Genomic DNA, 14452 nt, shown 5'->3' on the forward strand with positions numbered 1-14452 from the left:
ATAGCCAAAATAACAAAAGACTGTCTATATAAAGAACATTTTTAAGAATAAGGCCTTCTTTAACTAATAGAAGGGTAGGTGTTAGGGCTAGGCTCCCAGAAACACTCCACAATGCGATTGCTAGGTAGCTAACGAATGAATCTTGGCTCTTTGTTGCTAAAAGTTGAAGATTGGACAAGGATGTGATAAAAGGGTTCAAAAGCACTTCAATTAACTGTAATGATTAGAGCCAGGCTAACACATAGCACACGTAGCATACATTTCTATGCTTTGTGTAGTAAATAATAGCTGCAATTTATTTCTCTATTTGAAAATAGAAAGGAGGTGATCTGTGACATCTGCCGCATGTCTCCAGCTGTGAAGACCTGCCTGACCTGTACCATCTCCTACTGCGATTTTGATATCCGGCAGCACTATACTGTGGAAGCACTGCAGAGACACACATTGACAGATGTGTGTGATGAAATTGAGGAGAAACGCTGCCGGCACTATGAAAAGTCTCTAGATTTCTTCTGCAAGACTGATCAGATGAAGATCTGCAGCATTTGTGCACAAATCACAAGTCACAGAGGTCATGACATCATCTCACAAAGTCACGTTAAAATATCTAAGCCTAAAACACCTGAGACAGGTGAGTAAGGCAAGGGCTATCTATCTATCTATCTATAGATAAAAATACTTAACAAGTGTCACAAATAATTTCTTGTGCAGGCTTTTCTTTGCCAGTGGTGCCCCCTCCTGGTAAGATTGAGTTCCTGTCAGTGAAGCCAAACTCTGTGGCCTTAAGATGGGGAAGCGCTAAGGGACTGGAGGGGCCTAAGAGGTTCAGAGTTAAGTGGAGATCCTTGGATGGAGAGGTGGAGAGCTTAGTCATTAAAGAGCTTCATACAATTGAAATAAACAATCTTCAGCTTGGACAACAGTATTTCTTCAGTGTGGCTACAGAAGACCAGGATGGAAATTTAAGTGAATGGGTCACAGAATCTGTATTCACAGGTAATATCAGAGATGCTAAGGCATTTCATATTCCCTTCACTGCATTGTGTACATATTATTTTGAGAAAATAAAACTGTTTTAATTTCAATGAACTGCTCTTTTGCAGCGGTGCCAGCCCCTCAGCATATAACAAAAGGATATTCAGAGGCCACGGCTTTGTCCTTGACATGGACCAAAGGAGAAAACATGGAGGGAATTCCACATCAATTCCTAATAACTATCACAAGTCCAGGGAAAGAGCAGCAAGCAATACACACCGAAGAGTGCTACAAGATATTCTCTGATTTAAAGCCAGACACAGAGTACAAGATCACTGTTGAGACAGTGCTGAACAATCAGTACAGTAAGCAGGTCTCTACAACAATACACACAGGTGAGAGCTTATATTGCCTGCCTTTTTATAAATTCACAACATATCTAATATACAGCACTATATTACAGGCAACATGAAATATTGGCAGAAACACAACCATACTATAAGTACTATAAGTACTGTATATTTTATACAAAAAAATATTAAAATGTATATTATATATACAAAGAAATGTTTATGTCAGTATATAATTATAATTTATATATTATTAGATTTGAGTGTGACAAGAGAACACAGTAGAGAGGGAAAAAAAGCAAATGGTTAAAGGTGTAAGCCAGTGATTTATTTTTGAATCATGAAATCATGAAATCAAGCTTAAGAAATGCTGGATCATACCATGGACGTTATGAGACAATGGGCCCCTCTGTCGAAACACCTAAAAGACCCCCCTCCTACCACTCCCACCCCTGCAGTTGTTCTGCTTCTTTTTCAGTGGTATATTGCAGCTTAACAAAAATTCTGTTGACCATTCTGCTGATGCTAGAAATAAGAAGATGCTGTCTATACCCTCTTAATATGCAGCTGTATTAGGAAAGAGGACTAGTTTGGCATGGGTTTGGGTATGAACCATAGTTTTAAACAAAGGAATGTTTTTACCTGATGCTGGTACAAGATGAAAAGTTAAGGGATTACTGACCCTTCTTACAAATGTTAACCTCACAGTGGTGCTAGAGGAAATGTCAGGGAAGATATCTCACAAGATAAGGGAAACATTTTACCTGCTGGTGGTACTACAGGAAAAGTCAGGGAATCACCAAAGTCATGAAGATTCATCCAGCATCCATGGCAATCCATCCAATAGTGAAGATTTATTTCAGTCTTGACCAAAGTGGTATACTGACCAATCCCTTCTTTTGACTTCACCCAGGTACTTTCCAACAAGAAATGCCCATTGTAGTCACTTCCAACAAAGTCTAGGGCTCAGGGCCCCCCTGAACCCCTGGTCCCCTAGGGCTGTGCCCATTAGGTCTGTTTGGTAATCTTCACTTCATTAGCCCCCTTGGTAACTGTCCATTATAAAAAACAACCCAAGATAAACCTGATGACCTATTAGGAGGTATTCCCTCCCTCCTCCAGAGCCACAGAAAACATTATATAATATACTACTTGAGGTTTTAACAGTAGTTGAGAGTAGTACTCCCCATGATGACTGAACTAATATTCTTTTAGACTTACTTACACTTTTGTGTAACTAATAGATAAAGAGCACAATGTAACATCCTGTACATTCATTGGTCTCTTCATGTTGATTCACAGAGCCATGTCTCAGGGAGGTGCTATCAAAGATCGGACTTGAAGACTACTATGACAACAAGCTCACACTTAGTTCTATTCTGGAGATTAATCAGAATGACACAGCAGAAAACAAACTTATAACTGCAAGAAACTTATGATTTTAAATAAAAATGCTAGAAGTGTCAGATCCCACGATGTACACAGAGACAAGAACAATGCCATCAATCCCCTGGACCTGATAACTGCGTTGTTTCTCTGTTCAGACGGCTTTCTTCAGCAGGACATAGTTCTTAAAATGGTACTCTGTCAGTTTGCTCTCCCATTCTTGCTACCCAACCATGAAACAAGAAAACTCACAATGATGCTGTGGACCATGCGTGATATCGTCAGAACTTTCAGCCCCTCAAACCAGGCGTTCAGAAAGAAAGAGGAAAGAATTGTGCTCTCTGATATTCCTCTGGTATCATTCGTCAGGCTGGGGAAGACAATCTCGTCCAAGTCTCAGATGCTGAACAAACTGTTGAGTAACACCCAGCAGTACCATGACACATTTTATCATCGTAACATGGAGTGTGGTGATGTCCCCAGGAGGATTTCAGAGGGGCTAGTCGAAATCAGCTGGTACCTCCCATGTGGGAAGAAGACTGTAGACAAATTCACTGAACCACTGGCTGTTGCCAACCTCAGAGGAGACATCAAGGCCTTTGACAAGCAATTCTCATTCCTTTGCCAAACATCAGCAGCCATTTACATCTTCTGTGATGAATCTGAAGCTGATTACTTCAAGACTCTGGAAGGAAAAGATGTGAAAGCAAATGTCAATTTGATTAGCAGCATGCATGGGAAAACCACACTCAAAATGATGACGATGAAACCAAGTTTAAAGACAACTAATGTGACCGGGAAGAAAAATACTAATGAAGAGCTAATAAAAGCTCTCCAGGAATCAATCTCTAAGATGTTAGAAAACTGCCCGAACAAAGTGCCTGTGGCAAAACTGGCTGACGCAGCTCGGCAGTGTGGGATCCTGGTTGATGAGGATAGTGATGAATGCCAGATTGCGCAAAAGAATGCAAGTAAAATCACTAAACAAGTCACTAACACCTCTGAATTCAAAGACAAAAAACTTAGAAGAAAACAGCTAAGATTTGAGATGACAGCCGCAATGTCAAGCTTCCTTTATGGCGTGGTCACCTCAGAAACACAATGCTACTATTTCCTCAAATGGTTGGAAATGGATCTGGACAATCTGTCCCGAAACCAGCTCTCAGCTCTGCGGGATCGATACAAAGACATTAGCCAGAAATTTCCCCAAGACGCAGAAAAAATTGCGGAGATTGACAAGCAAATATCTGTTTGTTCTTTACGCCTGGATCACTTTTTCCGAGAGTGTGGGCAGCTGTATGAATGTGCGAGTGACCTGCCAGAACTCAGCCGTCAGAGAAAAACCATGGAGAAACTCCCAGCACTGTGTGCTCAGATGCTGCTGGATGGTTTCCCTCTTGAACTTGTTGATGGAGATGCAGCAAACATCCCGATGAAATGGATCACTGAGGTGCTTACTGAGATTCACAACATTATGCAGTCCAACAGTAAGCTCAAGGTCATTACCATCATTGGAGCTGAAAACTCAGGAAAATCGACTCTGCTCAACACCATGTTTGGGGTCAGATTTGCAGTCAGCAAAGGAACATGCACCAGAGGGGCATTTATCCAACTGATCAATGTCAACAAAGACGTTAGAGAGGAACTGGGGTGTGACTGCCTATTGATCATTGACACAGAGGGACTGAAACCTAATCAAATGGTTCAAGATGATTACAGCCATGAACGTGAAAAGGAAGTAGTGAGCCTTGCTGTGGCACTAAGTGACGCCACAATCGTGAGCGTTTCCAGGGACAACTCCAGTGAGAAAGACATCTTGGAGATGGTGCTTCATGCTTCATGCACAAGGTTAAAGGATGTGGGAACAAAGGCACTGTGTCATTTTGTACATAGTAACATGTCTGACATGCCTGCTGCAGAAAGGAGTAGTAAATATTTGGTAGAACAGCTCAATGAAATGATCCAGAAGGACACTCAGATGAAGAAGGACAAAATCACTAAGATCTCAGATGTGATGCAGTTTGATCCAGACACTTGCAGCTGGCATATTCCTCCGGTTTGGCATGGGACTCCACCGATGGCTCCTTTCAGTGTTGACTATAGTGAGACTGCACATGCTTTGAAAAAGCGACTTATAGAGGACCTCAGAAAGTGCCAGAAAAGGGGCGATCTGACAGATTTTATCAGGACGGTGGAACACTTCTGGAAGACTCCATAAGAAATGAGGCCACATCTGAGAAAAATGCAGGAAATTACTGTGAACAGAGAAACTGGGAATCAGAGTAATTAATAATTTTCTTTTCAGTATCAACAACAAAATGGAATCCAGTTAAATTTGAAAAAGAAAAGATATCTGGTCAATAAAAACTAGTTTATTGTCACCCTTATTCACTTTTTTATTTACAATGCATTTTTTATAAGATCAGACCTGTTGAACACTGTACAAATAAAACATTAAACAAGTATATACGATTGCATAAAATAAACATGTATTTTTAGACAGTCTGTCTTTTAATTTCCACCTGAATAGGAAACAGAGGTATGGACCTTAAACAACAAAATGTTTGTGTTATCAAATCTTTATCAAAAAGATATGACGTTAAAAATTACAGTATCTGCAATAATTTTATTTGCCTTCATTGGTTGAATTATATCAAAAGTGCGCATGCTGAAGATAATTCTAAAAGTAATTGATATGTATATGAATTTATGTGGCAGTTTGTACAAAAAAAATGTATATATAATCTCATGTACCTTCTCTATCATTAACAAAGCACTGACTTTTGCTATCAACTCTACAATAAAATCACACAGTCATATGAAGATTTAAGATGTGGCATTATTGAAATTGTAACAATAATTCCTCATACTCATATTCATACACCTAACTTCTTATCAGATGAGGTAATCTAGTAAACTGCATATTAGTGTCAGTTCACCTAAATTACGTACATATTTTCTAATTAAGAAAAACAAACAGTCTCAGAAAACTGAAACGACGAGGCAACTAAACCCCTAAACTAGGGTTTAGGGATCACTCTAAGCCTAAGAGATACTATTTGTGTTTGAGAAAATGTTTTTTTTCTAATTTGTGTGAATTGACTCATGTTACTCATTTGATTAACTACTATATATTTTAACAGTCTATAATCTCCCATCACGTTAAATACATATTATATTCATACAACAGTAACACATTAAAGGGGTTATTTGAGACATGATGGAAGTGAAACTGAAAAAAATTACAGACACCAAGAAGTCTTTGTACATCAAGAAGAATTACACGAACATTAACAGTGTGTAGTCTGGCCCATGTTGTGTTTAGTGCAATACAGTGAGGTCTGGAGTCAGCGAGACATCATTCGCACAAATTCTGTGGAAAGAAAAGGTATGTTGTTATTGTTGGTAAAGAAAAATACCACCTTTAACTACATTATTATTTTCCTTAATCTCCTTTTGCTTCATCCTAAACCTTCGCCTAATAGCTCTTATCAGTACTGAATGCTGCATGCACCCTGAAGAAGACTGTATCATGCCTGATATTATTATACAGTATTTGCATTGTTATTCAAAGACAGTCATTCTCTAATGCCACCTGAAAGCAGTCTTTTTTTTTACCTTTACCTAAAGTATTTATCACTTACCTTCAAAGTCCACCTGTCCATCCCCATTGAGGTCTACGTCTCGCAGGATCTCATCGATCTCGCGGTGGTTGAGCTGCTCCCCCATTAGTTTCTTCATGGCTTCCCTCAGTTCCCCAAGGCTGATCTGACCATCGCCATCAGAGTCAAACTGGGAGACAAAGTGGATGGGGTAGAAAAAAAAAATTAAAAATCATATAGAAAGAACTGTATTACAGGTAAAAGTTGGAGAAAGGGAGTACTCATGCAAAAAGTTGGTCTATTTGGCTGTAAGTTAATTCATTGCAATCCATTGCATATTGCAGACCTCTTTAAAGGCGTCCCTAAGCTCCTTGACACCAATCATGTCTGCAGTCTCAGCAAGCATTTTGGGACCCATCAGTTCCACGAAGTCCTCAAAATCCACTCTGCCGCCACCTAGAGGGGGAGAAAATAAGAATGCACGGACAACATTGTTAAATGATCTTTTCTGTGTCTTTAACAAGCAAGAAAATTAAAACCCAGATTGATCAGTTAGTGACCAAGTTATTTATGACACTTGTAGTGCCTAGTGAGCTATAGTTTAATGCTAAATGGAGCAAAGTGCCAAGTAAATACCACCAGGCTGTACAATAGCACAATCATGAGGAATGTTCTCTCTACAGCCTGCTGACATCCACATTCCTGGTTTTATATCTATAGGTGGAGGCAGGGACAACCTCAAATTCTGTGCTTGTGGGTGGATGATTTTATAAGATATAGACATAGGTTTTTTTGTGGTCTCTGTGTATGTGTTTACACTGTGTATGTACTGATGTGTGCATGTAAGACTCACATATCTGCTGGCTGAGTTCTATCAGTTCCATCTCTGTCGGCATGTATCCCATAGTCCTCATGCACTCGCCCAGGTCCTTACAGCTGATGAAGCCATCCTTGTCCTTGTCAAACTCCCTGAATGCCTCACGAAGCTCTGCAGGGAAGACGTGTGAGAAAAAGAGTGAGATGAATATAGAGATATATTTATTATATTTTTGGGGGTTTTTTATTGCCTTTGAGCTTGTTCCTTTTAGTGGCCCTAAATTACGGTGGCTGACAAGGGCAAACGCGCCGCAAAATAATATTATTATAATATTATAGAAGAATATTCTTCTATAATAGAAGAATTATTATAATTATTATTATTATCATGTTCTTCTATAATATTATTATAATCATATTCTTCTATAATATTCTTCTAATATTATATAATCGGGTCGGGTCCCCCTAGTGGCCTGGCGCACTTCCGTTTTGTGGAGCGAATTTGCAGCGTTTCTCTCTCGCAGTTGTTTTTGGGGTTTTGGTGTTTTGGGATTGCAGCATTTTCGCTTTTGGCAGTTTGTTTTGGTGGGCTTGTAATGTTTTGGCTTCTGCTTCGTTTCTGTGGATTGCAGGCTTTTTGCCCATTTGCGGCGCATTTCGCCCTTGTCGAGCCACGCGTACAAAATCACATCCATAAGGTGTGTGCAGGTGGGGTTATTGCGAGTGGTAAATGGGTAAAGGTAAATGGACCTGCGTACTTGTTATAGCGCGCTTTCTAGTCTTCCGACCAACTCAAAGACTTTACACTGACGTGCCACCATTCACTCTTTCACACACATTACCTCAACCGAATTGTCCATCAGACTGTCCATCCATCGCCTGACGAAACAGCAAAGCTAACCATTCGGACACATGCACACACCGCAGGTTTGTGATGTAGCAATCTTGTGTGTTTTTGTTTTCAGTTGTTATTTCGACATATATAGTGTTTGCTGAATGTATCATTGATTTTGATATCCAAGCAACCGGCTGATTGGACGACCCGTCGTGCCGGCTGACGACAGCCAATTGAAGTGGGCAACTTAAAGAATTTAAAGCTGTAGAGAAGAATAACCTTGTGATGGTGTGTAAGAGCGGGGTCGCTGTCAGCGGCGGTCCCATGGAGTGCCAGTGTAGCCCGGGGGAATGCCCCAAAGGAGGGGTGGAAATTCTGAGTGTTGCGTGTGTTGGTCGGGGCGGGGGGTTCAATCCGACCGTTGCAAGTGAGGTACCAGTTCACTGTCGTTGATGCGAGGTTCGATCTGAGTTGTAGAAAGAGGGAACGTGGGTGCAAGGCTGTGGTGCAGAGAGAGGGCTATAATTTCTATAAAAGGGCTGCACCAAAATCCATTTCTTATAAACACTTTTTTAGACTTTGAATTAAGTCCAACTTGATTTAAAAAAGGCTTAAAAAGGGAAACTCCACCGATTTTAGACATCAAAGTCTGCTTACAGGTCTTTAGGAGGGCTTCTGCATATGAAAAAACTGTTGTGAGAGTGCTGTACGAAATTTGATGAATTGTAATGAGTCACTTGAGTCAATGTCGGTTGGGTCTGAAGACTACAAGTTTAAAAAATGAAACAAAGTCTGGCGGCGAGGCATTAGAAAGAAATGTAAAATCTGTAGCCCGCTCCTCATCTTTGGTTGAGGCTGGAGCCCGAGGCTGCATAGGCACCAGGTTAAGACAATAAAACGTTTATTTATATTTTTAAAACTCTTCTAGAGCCTGACAATGTTATAAGAGTGTAATGCTAAATCAGGAGTATTCTTTTTACTGCACTAGGATAAACACCTGCCACCTGCTCTGGCTATGAATGGCTTATAACAATGGGAAACTATTTGTTAACTTTTACATAACCATTATAATTTATTATGCATTATATGAAAGTGGTACCCTGACTTAATATGCCAAATAACAGTGTTTAAGTGATTTCACCAAATGTATTACAATTCCACATAAAAAAATCACAAATTTCAGTGACATTTACTCCATAGTGAAATCATTCCAGTGAATGTCGAGAGTTTACGCCAGACCTGAGTAATGTTGAACGGTGCTTAAATTTAGAAGAATAATCTTTTCCTTTGAATAATTCACTTTGATCTTGCACGGTTCAAATAAGAAGAAAGATTTCTGCTGGTCCACATTCAACGAGAAGGCAAACTCAGGGAAGTCTTTGTAAATTCTGCTCTATTCAGTAAAACACAATTTTTCATAGTCAAACAGCAGGTTTGAGGTTTGAGGTTTGAAAGGAAGGCGGTTCAGGGGGATAACTGAGGGAGCGAGAGATGGAGGGAGGATTTGGATTAAGCTTTTTATATCTCTGTACCTTCCATTTCCTCTGGTCGTAGATCTCTGTCCTGTGGTGGTGCAGATATAAGAAATGACAGACATACAGAGAAATGGAAAGACGGTCAGGTTACACACACACTTTCAATATCATTCTGTGTATCAAAACAAGCAGGAAACATTTTAACGCCTCAGCTGGTTCCTTCACTTCTGTGAAGCATTTTTGTTCCATGTTCAACTGCCTCAGCAGAAATTCTGTTACAGGATTATTTGATTTTTGATCTGTCTGACCCTAATAACCTTTTTAGTTGATCTGCTACACAATTTTGTGTCCAATCTCATTCTGGTGGAGAAGCTTTGAGTCTGCTGTGCATATGCTCCTTAACAAGCATTTGAAATGTATTATAAAAAACCCTTGCAGAAGCAAAGGGACAAATCAAACACACTCCCCCTGGCCTCTCTCTCCCTTTCCAAACACATAAATAAGGCACACATATCTGTATGCACACACACATGCAACAAAGCTGATGAAATGGTTTGTATGTTGATAATATTCAGTGAAACCCAAAGACACTCACCCAGGTTTAACATGTACTGAATAAATTGATGAAAACTAATGATTATTATTATTATTATTATTTATATTATTTCGAAAGTCTAGAATTTATTATAACTTAGTTCAAACAGTAATACTTTTAGCTACAGCATCACAAAAATGTACAGTTACGGTTTATGTTGAATTGGCATAGCCAAAAGGTGATGCCAGGATACGTCTGTTCACAACGTGTTCTGCGAGGCTGTGACATCAGCAACAGGAATAATACAGGCCTGGATTAGAGGATGCAGGAGAGAGAACAGTGGTAGGGAGATTACAGCTGTAAATTGTATTCCAAATCACAAAGGCTTATTGGTTTTTCATTTCCCTATCTGCTTCTGATTTTTCCATCTGCATCTGCATCTGTACTGGGTTCGGCACAGGGTTCATGCACAGGGGCAGGGAAGCAAATGTTTTCCCATTTTGGTAGGTTTTCTGCCTTCTTTCCTAAACTGCTAAGTATCACTAATACCACTTCCGCTGATTGCTTTAAAAAACGTCTAAAACCACAGCAACCCAGTATGAACAAAAGTTTGTGAAGGAAGAACATGCTGGCACCACTATTTGCTTTCAAATGCAAACTAGAACATATGTTTTTAGCATGTGATGCTAAAGGAGTATTTATTACATGTCTTCATTTTAGTTTGTCATTTTCAAGAACAAAGGGAATTATAGGGGATTATGAACTAGTAAAGGCTATCAATCACACCCTATCCATTGCATAGACTAATCTGTATTGAGGAATCCCATCTCTTTCCTCAATCTAAGACTATAAGTAAGATCAGGAAGCTGTCCGACAGGTTCAGGACTGTGCAGCTCAGAAAGGCTCCTGCTGGGTTACTTGACTGATGTAAGAAAGCCCAACACTGTTAACTTAACAAGAACATGAGTCTGAGTGGCTTTGTGAGGATGTACTATACAGTACGCATTACTTTGACCTTAATGCTAGTGTCAGCATGCCAATATTGCTCACAATGACAATGTTAACATGCTGATTTCATTAAAGTGGAACATTATACATGCTACTTAGCTGGTGTAGCCCTAATGTTTATTATTTTCATCATCTTAGTTTATTGTGTTTAATTACAAAATGTAAAATTGGCAAAATGATTAGTAAAGAGTGGCCTATTAACAGATAAACATTAGCTTTCTTTTGCATTAGTGTTTATGGTAACTTGAAACACAAGACCAATATTCATTCTCCTCTAAGCTCAGTGTTTTGTGTTCACTGACTCCTGAGAAAAATGCTCAGGATTACCAGTTAGTTGGTAATTGCATTTGTCTGCCAAAGTAGCCAACAGTGCATTCAGACATACAAACACAAAGAGACAGAATGTCTTTTGCTATTAGGCATGTTTAAACTGAGCATTTTATTTATATATATATATATATCGAGATCTGATTTGGCAATAAGGCAATTGTTGCAAATGTTGGTTCTCAGTGCCAAAAAAGCAGCCAGTTTTGTTGTTAGTGTCAATTTTAAAACCTGAATTAAGTGATTTTTTGGCAACCTGGGGGCAGTGTAAAGAGGAGCTGTGTTTCTGGACACAATATTCTATCTCCTTTTAGCTTTCTTTTTGGTTGCCAACAACTCCTGAGAAAAATATCTGGCTCTAAATGCTGCACTATGTTCTCCAGCAAGGGGCTAACTGTGTCGGTATGCAGTTTTGCTGTGCAAGTAATGTACAGTGGGTTTATCAAATAGTTTACTTAGAAAACAGCTGCTGCAGCTATCACACTGATGAGAGCAGGAATGGTGAATGAAAATAGTGAAGTTGCTGGCTGGAAAACCAAAACAATGAGATAAAAGATGCTGATTCTTCATGTTGATCATCATCATCATCATCATCACCAGTCACTATACTATTAGTGTAGTTGTTGCTACTGTTGTTGCTGTGCACCTTTGTCTCTGTCCTTCTGTCGTTACCTCTGTTCTCTCCCTATTGAATTGAATTGAATTGAAGCGCTCACAGATCTGCAGAGTCAGGTGATAATTCCCTGTAGATTCATCCCTTCAGTCGACCATTTTTACATTACACAATTTGGTCCATTGTTTATGCAAAATAATTGATTATAGCAGCTTCAAGATAGTCCTTTTGAAACAGAGTTGGTAATGTTGTCTCCAGTGTGTCCCATTACATTGCCTTGAAACTATCACAGCATTGAAACATTGTGATAGAAATTCATTCAGTTGGACATTAACAATCCTAGGCTGTAGATAAGAATAGTGCTCTTCATGGCCCATGTTCACAAGACTGCCTTCAACTTTTTTCACTGGGATTTCACCTGTCAATTCTTTAAAAACACACCGTGGTCAACAAAAAAATCCAGTAATGGTATATAGAGTCTAAATAACAATAAATCATAGATGTGGTCAGTCAGTTTTGTTACATTTCTCCTCTAGACTCAGCCCAAGGTCTTCCAGTACCTTAGGAACCTAAAGCTCAGTAAAGCCTGTGATCAGTGACTATATAGTGTCCTAATGATTCTTTTCAATTAGCGCTGCTACTTCCACTGTCAGGAAATTACTCTGTTATTGATCTCTGCTACATCCCCCGACATTAATCTGAAATAAAAGGCAAGCATGATATCTCCAGCACTGTTAGAAAGTGAATTTATGATCTAAAGTACAGTTTAGACAAATTGGGAGTCCGGTTACTATGTTATTATTTTACAATCTGATATATTACCAATTATTCTCTTTTTTACAGTTTGCAACTCCTATAGGGCATGCAGTATGTGTGAGATGTCCTTTCTTTCTTCCTGAGTATTAATATATTTTATTTTTCTGCACCAAAACAAATAATATTCAGCAAAAAAGGTCTTTTGATACAATCAGATACATTCTTATAAAATATGGTGATATGATGGTATATAGACACTCACAAGGTGAAATTCTCATGGGTGGAGATGGGATGGGAGGGCTGAGATGATGTCACACTGAACTGATGGATGGCCTTAACTTCCCCTTCACTTGGACAGTGCTATGAAAATGGATAAAGAGATTTATGGGTGATTTTGGCTATGATTCTGTACTGTGTGTGTGTGTGCGTGAATGTCATACATACAAGTTGGCTCTGTGCGAAGCCCTGTCTGAGGAAGATACAAGCAGGCCCCACTAAGTTGTGCAGCATGTTGCAGTTCTGAACCAGCGCGCACAGGGGCTCATCGAACTCCCGCTCGCTCCCTCCTTCCTCCTCGTCATCCGTGTCCACCTCACCTGCACCACCCAGGCCCCCGAGCATGGCGGCAGATAATGGGGCGCCACTTCGTTCTACGGACGACTCCCCCTTAGAGGAGGGGAACCAACCGAATTAGGATGAAATTACGACTTCAGTTCCACTGACTGCAATGAAGCTCACTAACTCACATGTACATTCTCGTAGTGTTATGGCTGTCATAAGTGAACATTTAATATATATATATATATATATATATATAACAATAAATATTGTTTATTAAAAACAAAATCCTTTTGACGGTTGTGTCCATTAGGAAGTTGTTTCTAGCTCTAATGTAGCTTTGAAACTGTCAAATGTCTGACAAGCTTTCACAACTGATTAGGCTTAGATGGACATCCACAGCGTTATCTGACAGATCAGTTCAAGCTCACTTTGATAAATCTATTTCTCTCAGTTCAAGGCAATTAAATGAATCCTTACCTTCTTCCTTTTACTGTTCTTTTTAGAAGCTTTGTTGATGTTTCCCATCACCCTGGCCTCTTCTTCCTCCCCCTGCCCTCCCTTTCCTCCCCCTTGTTTGTCCCCACACTTCTCCCTTAGTTTCTCTTCCTCTTTTCCTCTTTCTGTCCCTTATTGCTCAATTGTCACATAAAAGTCCAAAGTCCAGACTAAATCCAGTGCAAATCCACAGTGTAACAACTCTCACACCCAGTGAAGAGCTATTGCTGAAAGCGAATGAGGATTCCTCTCAGTGCATGTGCTACAATCCAAGATCCTATTGGTCCAGTGAGAGGCAAGGTAGGCATAGGATCCAGCATTAAATCCTATACTCCTATAGGTTGGAGGCTGTCATGATGAGCTTTGAGATGTGTTGTGTGATATTATGGAACAGCAGCAGGGTGCTAAAGATTGGCGGGTGGGGTGGGAGAGCTGGGTCATATCTGGGCTGAAACAACCTGCTGCTGCCAGACTCTGGCTCTGATTGCATGACTCGACCATTTTCTCCCTCCCTTTCCATCCCTCTGTGCCTCTCTTTCGCACAAACACACTTTTTTTTCTCTTTTTATCTGTCACCCCCTCTCGCCATGAGTGATCCTTTGAATTTGGACCAACTTAATCTAATCCATCCCTCCCACCTTCCCCTCTCTGCCTCCCAAACATCATGCTTATGGTCTCAAAATGACTAGTCTGGCAGAACTCTGTGTTTGTGTGTGTGTGT

The 14452-nt window shown here is 39.9% G+C and overlaps 2 protein-coding genes across 2 annotated transcripts in view; one reads left to right on the forward strand and one right to left on the reverse strand.

Annotated features, from left to right (window-relative positions):
• LOC118327484 (up-regulator of cell proliferation-like) overlaps window positions 1–5508 on the forward strand; it is an 8058-nt gene extending 2550 nt beyond the window's left edge. The window contains 5 exon segments of the mRNA XM_035660856.1: window positions 318–631; window positions 712–996; window positions 1104–1370; window positions 2628–2747; window positions 2750–5508. Of these exon segments, the coding sequence (XP_035516749.1) occupies window positions 318–631; window positions 712–996; window positions 1104–1370; window positions 2628–2747; window positions 2750–4929 (3166 nt within the window). The 3' untranslated portion in view covers window positions 4930–5508.
• A 9-nt stretch (window positions 5509–5517) lies between these two features.
• cabp2a (calcium binding protein 2a) overlaps window positions 5518–14452 on the reverse strand; it is a 20071-nt gene continuing 11136 nt past the window's right edge. The window contains exons 3-8 of the mRNA XM_035660857.1: window positions 13120–13341; window positions 9497–9527; window positions 7167–7301; window positions 6660–6769; window positions 6356–6503; window positions 5518–6084 (exon numbers count right to left, since the gene is read on the reverse strand). Of these exons, the coding sequence (XP_035516750.1) occupies window positions 6059–6084; window positions 6356–6503; window positions 6660–6769; window positions 7167–7301; window positions 9497–9527; window positions 13120–13341 (672 nt within the window). The 3' untranslated portion in view covers window positions 5518–6058. The remainder of the gene's footprint in view (window positions 6085–6355; window positions 6504–6659; window positions 6770–7166; window positions 7302–9496; window positions 9528–13119; window positions 13342–14452) is intronic.

This window comes from Morone saxatilis, unplaced genomic scaffold, assembly GCF_004916995.1.
Source record: "Morone saxatilis isolate NCDOM2014 unplaced genomic scaffold, NCSU_SB_2.0 Contig17, whole genome shotgun sequence".
Classification (NCBI taxonomy): domain Eukaryota; kingdom Metazoa; phylum Chordata; class Actinopteri; family Moronidae; genus Morone; species Morone saxatilis.